Source organism: Trichomonas vaginalis, chromosome I (assembly GCF_026262505.1).
Source record: "Trichomonas vaginalis G3 chromosome I, whole genome shotgun sequence".
Lineage (NCBI taxonomy): Eukaryota > Parabasalia > Trichomonadida > Trichomonadidae > Trichomonas > Trichomonas vaginalis.
The window spans coordinates 9,827,505-9,840,483 of NC_067203.1; the positions used below are offsets into that span (position 1 = coordinate 9,827,505).

General features: G+C 35.5%; 4 protein-coding genes across 4 annotated transcripts; 3 read left to right on the plus strand and 1 right to left on the minus strand.

Moving 5' to 3' along the window:
* Positions 1-41: 41 nt before the first annotated feature.
* Positions 42-6,074, plus strand: TVAGG3_0959850 (uncharacterized protein; the record flags this gene model as incomplete). Its single annotated transcript, XM_001319670.1, has 1 exon — positions 42-6,074. The coding sequence occupies one exon, from the start codon at positions 42-44 to the stop codon at positions 6,072-6,074; it is 6,033 nt and encodes a 2,010-aa protein (XP_001319705.1).
* Positions 6,075-6,201: 127 nt separating this feature from the next.
* TVAGG3_0959860 (uncharacterized protein) lies at positions 6,202-6,753 on the plus strand (the record flags this gene model as incomplete). The annotated part of the gene is made up of 1 exon (XM_001319669.1): positions 6,202-6,753. The coding sequence occupies one exon, from the start codon at positions 6,202-6,204 to the stop codon at positions 6,751-6,753; it is 552 nt and encodes a 183-aa protein (XP_001319704.1).
* Positions 6,754-7,036: 283 nt separating this feature from the next.
* On the plus strand, positions 7,037-9,091 carry TVAGG3_0959870 (homeobox protein BARH-like family; the record flags this gene model as incomplete). Its single annotated transcript, XM_001319668.1, has 1 exon — positions 7,060-9,003. One exon carries the CDS (start codon positions 7,060-7,062, stop codon positions 9,001-9,003), a length of 1,944 nt encoding a protein of 647 aa, XP_001319703.1.
* A 1,868-nt stretch (positions 9,092-10,959) lies between these two features.
* On the minus strand, positions 10,960-12,885 carry TVAGG3_0959880 (Ankyrin repeat family; the record flags this gene model as incomplete). Its single annotated transcript, XM_001319667.1, has 1 exon — positions 10,979-12,874. One exon carries the CDS (start codon positions 12,872-12,874, stop codon positions 10,979-10,981), a length of 1,896 nt encoding a protein of 631 aa, XP_001319702.1.
* Positions 12,886-12,979: the final 94 nt, after the last annotated feature.

Sequence of the window (12,979 nt, forward strand, 5' to 3'; positions counted from 1 at the left end):
AATGCAAAACCTGTTGTCGTTATTGTTTAAATTTTTTTATTATGAATTCCGCCCTTTTTCGCCCTCCTAAAGCGGAGAGTCGAAAGCAGGGGAAGAAGGTGTCGGAAACAGAGAAACGGAAGAAGTTACATCAAATTATCGAGGATTTAAAGAATGAGAATGAAGAATACCAAAATTATTCAACTCATCTCTCTCAAACAGAAGAATCAGTCAAAAACGATAACGAGAAGTTACTTGAAGCAATCAAAAAACATCAAGAAATGTATCGAAATCTACGCAATACACTCAAGAAATATCCTGCGATAATGAAAAATTCTTTCAGAGCTCATCATGAAGCAAAACACAGATATAATAAGTATCACATACAGGTACAAGGTCAGAAAGATGGAAGTTGCAATGAAAATATGCAAAAGGAAATAAGAAACGTACTTTATGATCTTCATAATATCAAAAACGATTTCAATGACACAAATCAGACCAAGCAGAAATACGAAGCTATGGTAAGGCAAATCGGCCAGCTTCAAGAGATTCAAAATGGATTATCAAAAACAAACGCCGATTTAACTGAACAATTAAACAAATATCGCGGTGAACCAAGTTTAAAGGATGTGATTCAAAGAATTGACAAAAAGGCCGAAAAGACTAAGCAATTACAAGCAGAATTAGAAAAAAAGTGCTTAGATCAAGCCGTCACTCCAGCTGAGACATGTGATCGTGTAGGTAACATGCTTGGCGAAATTGATCCGTTTGTCAATCATTTGAATGACATTCTTTCTCCAAATAATTTATCAAATACATCGAAATCATTGCAACTTTCAACACAAAAGAGTACAATGTTATCAAATATTGTCTCAGGACTTTATCAATCCGACGGCCAAACATCATTAACTCTCGGAAATACTCTTGAGAATATTAATAATTCGAAATTCCAGTCCGAATCCATTCAAAGACCAGCAGAAATCGAACCATCACCTGTTAAGAGTGCCCGCAACACAAATCTTTCCAGTTCAATGAGAAATCTCCGACTCTCTACTCTTTCCAAGAACAAAGGAAAGATTTCATCAGTTGACTTTTTCATTCCTTTCTCTCAGAAGCCAATTACGAAACACGCTTACACAAAGAGCCAAGGTGCCTTCTTACCCCCGACACTTGACGAAATGAATACAAGCGCACAAGTGTCAGAAGCTCTCAGCGAAGCAGAAAGAAGGCATAAAAAGTTTGGTGATGTCGGATCGAGCGAATTTCCATCAGATTTCTTAGGATTAAGTGGCATGGAAAGTGATTCACATCAAGCACATACTCCTACTGAAGTTGACAGCATAAATATGAGAACATCACATAATAATTCTGATGAATCAGAACCAAGTCAAGAATTTTTATCTGATGGACCTCTCAAAATGGTCAAAGATTCCGATGGACGTCTTGTGTTCGATAACGCACCTCTAATAGACAATTTCCTCGATCCAGATGGAAAATTGATCTCTAAAAAAGGTGACGATTATTTCAATACAGACGATGAAAAAATTGATGTCAAGAAAGATCAAGACGGATATTTCTACATCGATAAAGATGGAGAAAGGATAGAGCTAACTCCTATCAAAGAAGAAGATTTAACAGAAAGTACACCAGAAGATGACATGAATCAAAGAAGAACGGAACATTCATCATCAACAAAACCAATTAAATCAAAGACAATCAAAGCTCATTACGCTGACAGTGAAAACCAAGATTCAAATGCTGCTGCAAATGCTAACGAAGAAGAGGAAGAACACAAAGAAAACTCAAGCAGCGGAACTTGGGATTCCGAAGCTAACAAAAACAACAAACCAAACGAAGAAGAAGAAATTAATGAAGACAAAGACAAAAACATTGAAGAAAAAGACCTCGAAAATAAAGAAGATGATCAGAAAGAAGCTGATAAAGATGCTAATGAAGAGAAGAAAGAAACCGATGAAAACAATATGTCTTTGAAGACAATGGTTATTGAGAAAATTACAGGAATCAAGAAAGTTGTTAAAGATGGAAAGCCATTGATAAGAAAGAGAAAAGAAAAGAAAGAAAAAGATGATGATTCTGATTATGAATATTTGACAGATGATGAAGCATTGCATACAAAGAAATATGATAAAGATGGAAAGCCAATTGTCAGAAGACGTAAATTTGGTCATTACAAAGAAGAAGATCCAGAAAATCCAGTTGAATATGAAGAATTCACAGATGATGAAGCATTGCACACCAAAAAGAAAGTTGATGATTCCAAAAAGAAACCAATTATCCGACGTCGCAAATTCGGTCATTACAAAGACAACGATCCCGAAAATCCAGTTGAATACGAAGAATTTACAGATGACGAAAGACTTCATGCAACAAAAGTCAAGAAAAACGGAAAACCAATGATAAGACTTCGTAAAAACTTAGATAAGAACGATAAAGGTGAATACGACTACGAATATCTTAGTGATGATGAAGCTATGCATAAGACTCAAGTTGAGAAAGAAGGCAAACCATTAATCAGATACACGAAAGGAGATAAGAATGAAAATAATGAATATGAGTATGAATATTCAACTGATGATGAAGCATTGCATACAACACATAATGTTGATGAAGAGAAGAAGAAACCATATGTAAGAAGACGCAAATTTGGTCATTACAAAGATGGAAGAGATGACATTGAATACGAGGAATTCACAGATGACGAAAGACTTCACGCAAAGAAAGTGAAGAAAGATGGAAAACCAATGATCAGGAGAAGAAAGAACTTGAATAAGAACGACAACGGCGAATACGACTACGAATATTTGAGTGATGATGAAGCCATGCACAAAACGCATGTTGAGAAAGATGGCAAACCATTCATCAGATACACTAAAGGTGATAAAAATAGTGAAGGCGAATATGAATACGAATATTCAACTGATGATGAAGCATTACACACTACACACATTGATCAAGATGGTAAACCAATTATTCGTCGTCGTCCCATTTCATCATACAAAGATTCCGACTGTGACTATGAATATTTGACAGATGATGAAGCATTGCATACAAAGAAATATGATAAAGATGGAAAGCCAATTGTCAGAAGACGTAAATTCAGTCATTACAAAGACAACGATCCCGAAAATCCAGTTGAATACGAAGAATTTACAGATGATGAAGCTCTCCATACCAAAGAATTCATTAAAGATGGAAAGCCAATGATCAGAAGAAGAAAGAACTTGGAAAAGAACGACAAAGGCGAATACGACTACGAAGAATTTACAGATGACGAAAAACTTCATGCAACAAAAGTCAAGAAAAACGGAAAACCAATGATAAGACTTCGTAAAAACTTAGATAAGAATGATAAAGGTGAATACGACTACGAATATCTTAGTGATGATGAAGCTATGCACAAGACTAAAGTTGAGAAAGAAGGCAAACCATTAATCAGATACACGAAAGGAAATAAAAACAGTGATGGTGAGTATGAATATGAGTATTCAACCGATGATGAAGCATTACACACAATTCAGAAGATGGAAGAAGCCAAAATGAAACCAATGATCAGAAGAAGAAAATTCGGACATTATAAAGATGGAAGAGATGATATCGAATACGAAGAATTTACAGATAATGAAGAACTTCGTGCCACAAAATTTGTTAGAGACGACAAGCCAATGATCAGGAGACGCAAGAATTTAGAACAAAATGATGAAGGTGAATTCGATTATGAAGAATTTACTGATAACGAAGAACTCCATGCAACAAAAGTAACTAAAGATGGAATGCCTTACATCAGAAGAAGAAAGAATTTAAAGAAGAACAGTGATGATGAATACGACTACGAATATCTTACAGATGACGAAAGACTTCACGCAAAGAAAGTGAAGAAAGATGGAAAACCAATGATCAGGAGAAGAAAGAACTTGAATAAGAACGACAACGGCGAATACGACTACGAATATTTGAGTGATGATGAAGCCATGCACAAAACGCATGTTGAGAAAGATGGCAAACCATTCATCAGATACACTAAAGGTGATAAAAATAGTGAAGGCGAATATGAATACGAATATTCAACTGATGATGAAGCATTACACACTACACACATTGATCAAGATGGTAAACCAATTATTCGTCGTCGTCCTATTTCATCATACAAAGATTCCGACTGTGACTATGAATATTTGACAGATGATGAAGCATTGCATACAAAGAAGATCAGCAAGGATAACAAGCCAAAGATAAGAAGGCATAAATTTGGTCATTACAAGAGTGATGATCCAGAAAACGAAGTTGAATACGAAGAATTTACAGACAACGAAGGGTTGCATGCAACAAAAGTCATGAAAGATGGAAAACCAATGATCAGGAGAAGGACCGGAAAGAAGGATGATTATTCTGATTATGAATATGATTATTTCACTGATCCAGATAATCAATTTGTTGCATACAAGAGGACAGAAGTATCTGATTTCGATGCAATCAGACGTAAAAAGGAACAAGAAGAAAAAGAACAGTACACTTATGTTTATGAGGAAGAAGAAGATGACGTCTATTATTCAGATAAATTCTATTCAGATGATGAAGAAGAGAAACCTGTTTCCAAACCAAGCTCTAGAAGATCATCATTCAGAGATGACAACGAAAACAAGAAAGAAGAAGAAGAGAAACACGAAGAAGAAGAGGAAGTTGACTACAAGCACAAAGCTTTTGCAATTCCTGTTGTCGTAACAGCAAGAAAGAAACAACAGAACCCATTCTCATCAATCAGAAAACGAAGGAAACGTCATCCAAGTGATGAAAATCTTTCTCTTCTTGAAAACGACAGAAAACGAAAATCTCTTATTGATAGCGATCCAGAGCCAAAAGAAGACCCATCGCTGACAATTACTAAGCTTGCTCAAGACAGATACGGAATAGAAGTTGCTGCAGGAACACCGGCTGAATATGTTACAGGAAACGCTGATTCCAGATGGACAAGGAATTTGATACAAAACGCTATCACAACACAATTAGACAGAACAAGATTGCAAGTAGAGATTGCAGACAAATCTTTGCAATTATCAGCAATTGTTGATTCCATTATCAAAGCAAAGATGGAATTGAAGCAATTGCAATCATCACTTAACAAAGGAGCTCCTCAACTAGATTTGGATGTTTTCTCGATGTCTGCAAATGACAGTCCTGATAGAAATGTTCCTAAGGAGTCAATCGAAATCCAAACAGACTTTGGAATGTCGAATCTCGAAGCACAAGATGCTGAAATCAAGAACAACATTCAGATATTATCACATGTATTTATCAATGAGCAACAAAAGAAGGTATATCAATTCCATTTCCCTCATTTACAGGAGACTTTAAGAAATGCACAACAAAAGAGCACAAGATTGAGATTGATGCAGGAAGACTTGGAAAGAAGAATGCTTATTGTTTGCCCAGATACAGGAATGAGTGCAGCTTCAGCGGCAACACGAGAAAGGATAAGATACGAAAAGAGCATTGACCAGAGAAAATCAATGTTAGAAACAATCGAACAACAAACAGACGAATGTCATGAGCAAATTAAGAAATTGAAAGCCAAAATCAAAGATCAAAAATGTATCCAAGATATGTTAAAGAGAAAGACAGTTGAAGGTGGTCATGTTCCTCCTCCAAACGTCAAAGCTCTCTGCAGACAACTCGATGACAACAGGGAGAAAGCAGCGAACCTCAGTGAAAAGATTGAACTGCTTAAACACGAAGAAAGATTTACCGACGAAGGATTTGAGAAAGTTGAGAAGTTAGTTTCAGAAACAACAGTGAGAGATTTAGAAGAAATCAATAACAGATTGCTTATGAGAATAACGCAACGCAAAGTTAAATTTGATGCCATGAGAAGAACAGATCACACAACAAGAACAATTCCATTAACATTTAGTGATGATATTTCAGCCATTGAAACTCGATACAGAGACATTCAGAACGAAATGGTCATGATTCAGAGCAAGGAGAATGCTTTGATGACTAAAATCAAGAAGAAGATAGCTAAGATTAAGAAGATGGGTATCCAGTTGATGGAAACATCTCTTGTTCCACCAGAAATTTAAGATTTTATATTTTATTTTTTTATTTATTGTTCATTTATTTTGTAAATATAATTTTCATTTCAATATACTGCTTATGCTTTATTTTTCAACATTCTTGTTATCCTGATTAGAAATAGAAAAGTGACAAATGACAAACAGCTTCAAAAGTGTATCTGAAATCCCAGTTCCTGACAATTTATCTGATCTCGAGCGGATTGAATTTAATGCTTATAAGCAAGCACTAGTCGAATTAGAGCAAGAATGGCTTCAACTCAAGAATGGAGAAAATCCTGATCAAAAAGCTTGCCAAACTTATATAAATGACATAAAAACCAAGAGAATACAACAAGCACAAGATAGGTTAAACCTTAGAAAGGAAATAATCGAAAAACAAGCAGCAAAAGAAAAAGAAAGAATCTTACAACAGCAAGAAGATTACAAGAAGCTTCTTTTCGAAAGAATTATTAAGTCGTACCACCAGTCTTATAATACAGTTACCTCTCAACTCAAAGAATTAATGGATAAAGATTACGGACAGTTCATAGCCCAAAACGGAATTACTTTTCCGGATATCCATAACGAACAACAGGTCCGCACACGTATGTCACAGCCAGAAGAACCAAAAATTCGCTTATCTTCAGCTGAAAGTGAACAAGACGTCCGCTTAATACAGCAAATACTACAAAATGCAGGACAATAACTCCTCAAAATGTTTTATATCATACTTGTTTTTTAATAAAAATTTTTTTTTCTATCAGCATCTTATCGAGTCCACCTTTTTTACATTATGAATCTGTAATGAAACGAATTGTTCAAACTTTCTTCTCCTAAATTATCTTTTGAGATAACCCTTTTCAACGGAAAACATTTAGCTTTTTTTTCCAAATCCCATGGCGTTTTGTAATGTTTTACAATAGATATCTACAAATATTTAATTATCATATTCATAAAAGAATAAAACTCATGATGTTTAAAATTGTCACGTTTTTTGCGCATTTGGAAGTTTATGAGTCATCAAGATCAGAAGTACCAGAACTTCCAAATGAATCAATTAAAGATGTATCAGAACCAGCAACAACAATACAGACAAATGCAAAATCAGCCAATGCAAAATATGAATTTTCAGCAAATGTACCAGAATCAATTAAAAAATTACCAGATGGCGTTCATGAATGCATACGGTTTCCCACCAAATCAGCAAAATCAAATGAACCAAATGTCAATGAAAACGCAAAATATGATGCAACCTCACCAAAACCAACAAAACCAGATGAATCAGATGCAGATGATGCCAGGAAAGATGGTTTCTCAAAATCCAGAAAATTCTCCAGCACAACCGCAACAATCACAAACTTTTGATGCTTCTACAATGAGCAGGAGTGCATCAAATACGTCTCTGTCATCTATGGCAGGTCCTGACATGGCACAACAGAACCAACAAATGATGAATGCTTCGAATTTTATGCAATCTCAATTTAGCATGCAAATGCCACAAAACAACCAATACCAATATCAAATGCAAATGCAGAACTCATTACAGAACCAAATGCAAAGCCAAGTTCAAAATACTTCCACACATAATCTTTTATCACAGATGCAACAGCAACAACAACAGCAACAGCAGCAACCACAGCCATCAGCACCTCAACAAGCTCAGCAGCAACCTCCTAAACCGCCTCAAATGCCCACACAAAAGAAGCAAAAATCAAATCAAATGAACCAAAACAAGAGGAAACCAAAGAAACACGCAGCTCCATCAGACATCGCAGAATCACCACTTCCTCCTGCTCCAGAACAGATACAACCCCCTATCCAGCCGCAAATTCAAAATCAAATCGGAATGAACACGAATGAGATCAGCGAACTGACCAGAGTCATCACAGGAATGGGCGAAAAGAGCAAACTATACTACAGAGTATTCGGATACAACGTAAAACGCTGCGAAATCAAATCATTTCTCGAATACTTTGCAAACAACGTCTACAAATCAATTCCCAATGCAGTAAAGTACGCCATGTACATCGCCGAGCAATTCCGACAGGGCGAAGACGGTAAATTCTACAGACTTTTCGCAAATCCTTCTTGTCCGACGGTTTTTGCGCCCGTAAAAAACATCAAGCCCCAATTTCAGATTCTACAATGTGCAGCCAACAAATCTAAAGGTGTCGAGTTCAATCTTGTTCCTCCCTCTAAGCGTGGCGATGCATTTCCATACGGAGTTTTCATTCCTCAGATGCAAGATTCAAATGTTCCAATAATCATCGACGACACGACTGAAGTACTTCCCAGTTCATTCGGAGACAAGTACATGTTCTATATTATCCCACAATCTTCTAAATCTAAAATTTCTATCCGACCAGTTTTCCAAAAACCGCCCTCCACGCCCATAACTTGGTTTTCATTATGTTATGCTCAAAGCAAAGATCCTCTCGAAGTATTGTATCAGTTGCTTGACAAGCAGCACATCAAGAGGGAGTTGTTTGACCAGACATTTGCTTTGACTCCGAAATGTACATCATGTACAAATGATCCTTTGAAACTGATCACGCAATGCATGAAAGGAAACGCGGCATGCATCGAATGTGGAGCCCCTGTGATACTGAATGAGTTGATAATAAAAGTAAAGCCATGCGCGGAACAGAAGATAGAGAATGCTGCTGCTGCTTCTGCTCAGGAAGACGCTGTTGCAAAAACACTCCAAATTTCTCAGGTAAATATAATGCCACAGCCTCTGCCGCCTGAACCAGAGAACCCTGAAGAGGAGAGGATAGCAATGGCACTCGGTGAATCAATATTCCAGTGCATAAGACCAAAACAAGAAGCAAGTGGTTGGATAAAGACAAAAGATGGCGAACTCTTCACGCCTGTAGAAGAAAGTAATAAATTTTATGCAAGTTCATTGTCTGAAATGGAAAAGATGCTTAGCGATTTACATGATGATTTCTTCTAATATTTGTATTATGTATTTTTATTTGTTCTTTTTTATATATATATAAAATATAATGCATTAAGGGATTGAAAGGAAATTGTATTATTTTTTTATGGTTGAAAATGAATCTTCGTTCTGTAGCTAATATTAATATCAACGTGTGCTTTATGTTCGTATTCTTTATATAATAATAGTATAGAAGTAGCTAAACTTCTTATTTCCCATGGTGCAGATATCAACGAAAAAAATAATTACGGATATACAGCTCTTCATTATGCAGTTCAAAATAATAGTAAAGAAGTAGCTGGATTTCTTATTTCACATGGTGCAAATTTCAATTAAAAAAACTCACATGAAAACACCGCTCTTCAATCATCAGCAGAAAATAGAAATAAAGAAATAAGAGAACTTCTTCTTTCACATACCCAGATTTTCCTTACTTTTACCACTCCCCATGTAATTTCTGGGGAAAACGATAATTCATTTTTTTTATGGATGAATAGATCGTTTTCCTAGAAAGGACCTCATATCTCTGGCTAACAAGAGTGTCAGATCCTAAATAGATTATTTATCTAGTGTACAAATCCAATAAAAAGCCTATTTTTTTGGCTTTTTTGGTGCTCATTTTTTCGAAGATCTACATGAATATGGGGAAACCATCGGATTTTTTTGGTTAACCCACATCTTCATGTAGTCTGGACTATCTTTCCTCGAAGGACCTCTTTACGGGTGTAAAAACTCATAAAGTTCTCAAAAGATTCATTCTCGATCTCCATGCTGAAAGAATTTACAATAAAAAAGAGATCTACGCATCAAACTACAGCCATAAATGAACTGAACCCCTAAAGCTCAGCTCTTAGTTTATCAAAAACGTCGAAATCCTTCTCATTGCAATCAAATTTTCTCAATAACTCATAAGAAAAATCGAATTTTGATTAAGCCGATGTTATAGGTATCACAAATACTACAAACTTGAGCAATATCGAAATTGCCAGCAAAAGTTTGAAATTGCATTGCTCATATTTGTTTTGTAAACTAAAAATCTGCTTATATTATTCATTAATTTTTTATATATTATTCATATACTTTAATAAAAACAATACTATTTCACCTTAAAAATGAATTTCATAAGTCAATATTATTTTTTTGAAAATGTATCAATTTTCGATTAAAACAACATGAGAATAAAATTTACGCAAAATTATTTTAAAAAATGGTTTTAAAAATTTACAATTGATGAAGAATAAGATTGCAAGAAGTTTTGAAGTTTAATTTTAAGAAAAAAAATTCGGATATTATTCATGGATCTAAGTAATCTGATATTTGAGTATCGGCACTATGCATAAAACATATATTTATAGTTTTTTTGGATTTTTATGATTTTAAATATATTCAAATTTGGCAATCCAATAGATTTTTAAAAAATAGGTAAATAAAAATAGATTACATATGCAGCAGATTTAGAACATGAAACAAATCTTATAGTGACCCAAAAAAAAATTCATGATCCAAAAAAGAAAAAAAATGGCTAAATGGGAATCAAACCTTGGCATAATGAATCATTATGTCGGATGTTTCCACTACACCGGCAGTTCGAAAAATACCCTTGGTGGTTCTATTTAATAGCTACTCCCAACGATAGGCGGTGTTCCCAGCTTTAGAGGGGTGGTAAAAGTAAGGAAAATCTGGGTAGTATAATTTTCAATGAAAAAGATACTGAAGGAGAAATTGCTCTTCATCAAGCAGCAAAAAATAATAGTATAGAAGTAGATGAACTTCTTCTCTTAAATGAAGCAAATGTGAGCCTTGGATCATAAGAATCAAAGGTAGAAATAACAGTTCCCTCATATGTGTGAGATTTTTGAGGTATGATTTGTAATGTATTTTTTTGAAATGCAGTTGATCTCTAAACGAGATCCTGAATATAAATAGTTATTGGCCAAATAAATCAAAACAAAGAAAAGATTTTATGATTTTATTAAATTCAACAAGTAAATTATATCTTTATTGTTCCTTCAAGATTCGCAGATAAAATATTGACTATTTCTTTGAAATCAGCTTGCACCGCAAGTGCCAATGGTGTCAAACCTGCAGAATTCTTCAAAATCTTTGCACCGTGGTCGACCAACCATTTAACTGCTGATGGCTGGTTGCCCTTTACAGCGAAGTGGAGGGCCGTTCCGCCGCTGATTTCGTCTCTTTGGTTCATATCCATTCCCTCTGAAACAAGGAAGTCCATTAAACTGACCATTCCTACTTCAGCGGCTCCCATGAGTGCTGTAAAGCCAACTCCGAAGGTTGGATTGTCGATGCGTCCTGTCATTGTATAATATTCGAAGTAAACATCGACCAAAAGGTTCGTAATTAAATCGTATGGTGTGAATGCAATCATTTGTTCGAGTTCCGACATCATTCCGCGATAGCCGTAATATGCAATATCGTCTCCCCAATAAGAATGCAAATCTCCTGCCTCGCAATCGAGTATATGGCTAACAATCTTTATTTTGTTGCTGCAGCAGGCACTTTGCAAGATTCCTTCGTGTGGGAAACAATATTCTCTTAAAAAGAAGAAGATTTTAGTGGCTCCGTACCTAGCGGCCTTATCCATAAGGTCGTAATTGTCCATTTCGTTGTCTACTTCATCATCTTCTTCGAAATCATATGGATCATATTCGATATCTTCGTCAGAATCTGTTTGTTCATCAACTTTACGGATCATCCAAGAATCTTCATCGTATTCTTCTTCATCGTCATCGTATTCTTGCCTTCTATGATGACGTCTTCTTCTTTGTCCGTTTTGTTGCTGATGTTCTTGAGCAATCATTTGGATTATGTTGCGGAACTGTTCTGGATCAATGCTGAACATGTTTGCGCCTGCTTCGATGTCAATTTGAGAAAGATCTAATGGATTATTGTCATCTTCATCAAAATCTTCTTCTTCCTCGTAATCATCATCGTCGTCATCATCGTCGTCATCATCGTCATCATCATCTTGATGGTTTGGGAGCATTCCGAAAAGCTTTAAAGCTTCTTTATCGCGTCTAATAAATTCAACTGCTTCTTTTCTCGTTGGATAAAACCTGTAGCCGGTTTCTTTTGTTCCAAGACGGAATATCTTTCCCTCTGGATCTCTTTTGATGTATTTCTTCTCATCTTCTGGGCTGATATAAAGTTCGGGATCTAAATCTTCTGGAGATGGCTCCTTAGGAGCTGGTGGAGGAGCATTTTCCCCTCCTTCTTGTTTGGCCTTTCTTTTGGCCAGTATTTCGGCGTTGTGTTGCTTGATATCTTCAACCATTGAAATTGCCAGCTCTTCGCTTGGATAAAATATGAATCCGGACTTGTTATTACCTGCTCTGATAATTTTGCCGTTTTCGTCTCTCTCAATTATTGGTTCTTCCGGTTCAATTTCATCTGGATTTTTGGCTTGTTGGAAGTAAAGAGTTTTGAACTCGTCAATATCATCCCAAAGTATAGCATGATCGAGTGTGCCCTTCTTAAAGCCTGATTCGATTTCGGTTTCGATTTCTTCTTTATGTTTTTCAATATACTTCAAAAGCTTGTCTGGCAGCTTAACGTCATCTTTGATGACATAGCCGATGACAGGGTGTAAATTGTTATAAACAACGCCATCATGCAGAAGAATTATCTTTTTTGCAATTTCGCAAATCTTTTTAGTATAGCGTGGTCTAACATCGATCAATCTATTTAATTGAGCAAAGATTACTTGATAAGGATAAACGTTGAAAGAAATGGCCTTATTTGCTCTTTCGACGTATTCATCAACTGTTTGATGTTCAATATTCCAGATATAGTAACTGTATTTGGATAATAATTTCATTGGCTCTGGAAGAGAATACATAGAATACTTGCCTTTGCATTTGACCCACATGTGAAATTTAAAAATAAGGTTATTAGATTTGACGGTGATATTTGGATGAAAAGTCATATAAAATGAAAAATATGCTGGATTAATATTAGAATCAAAAATTTTATG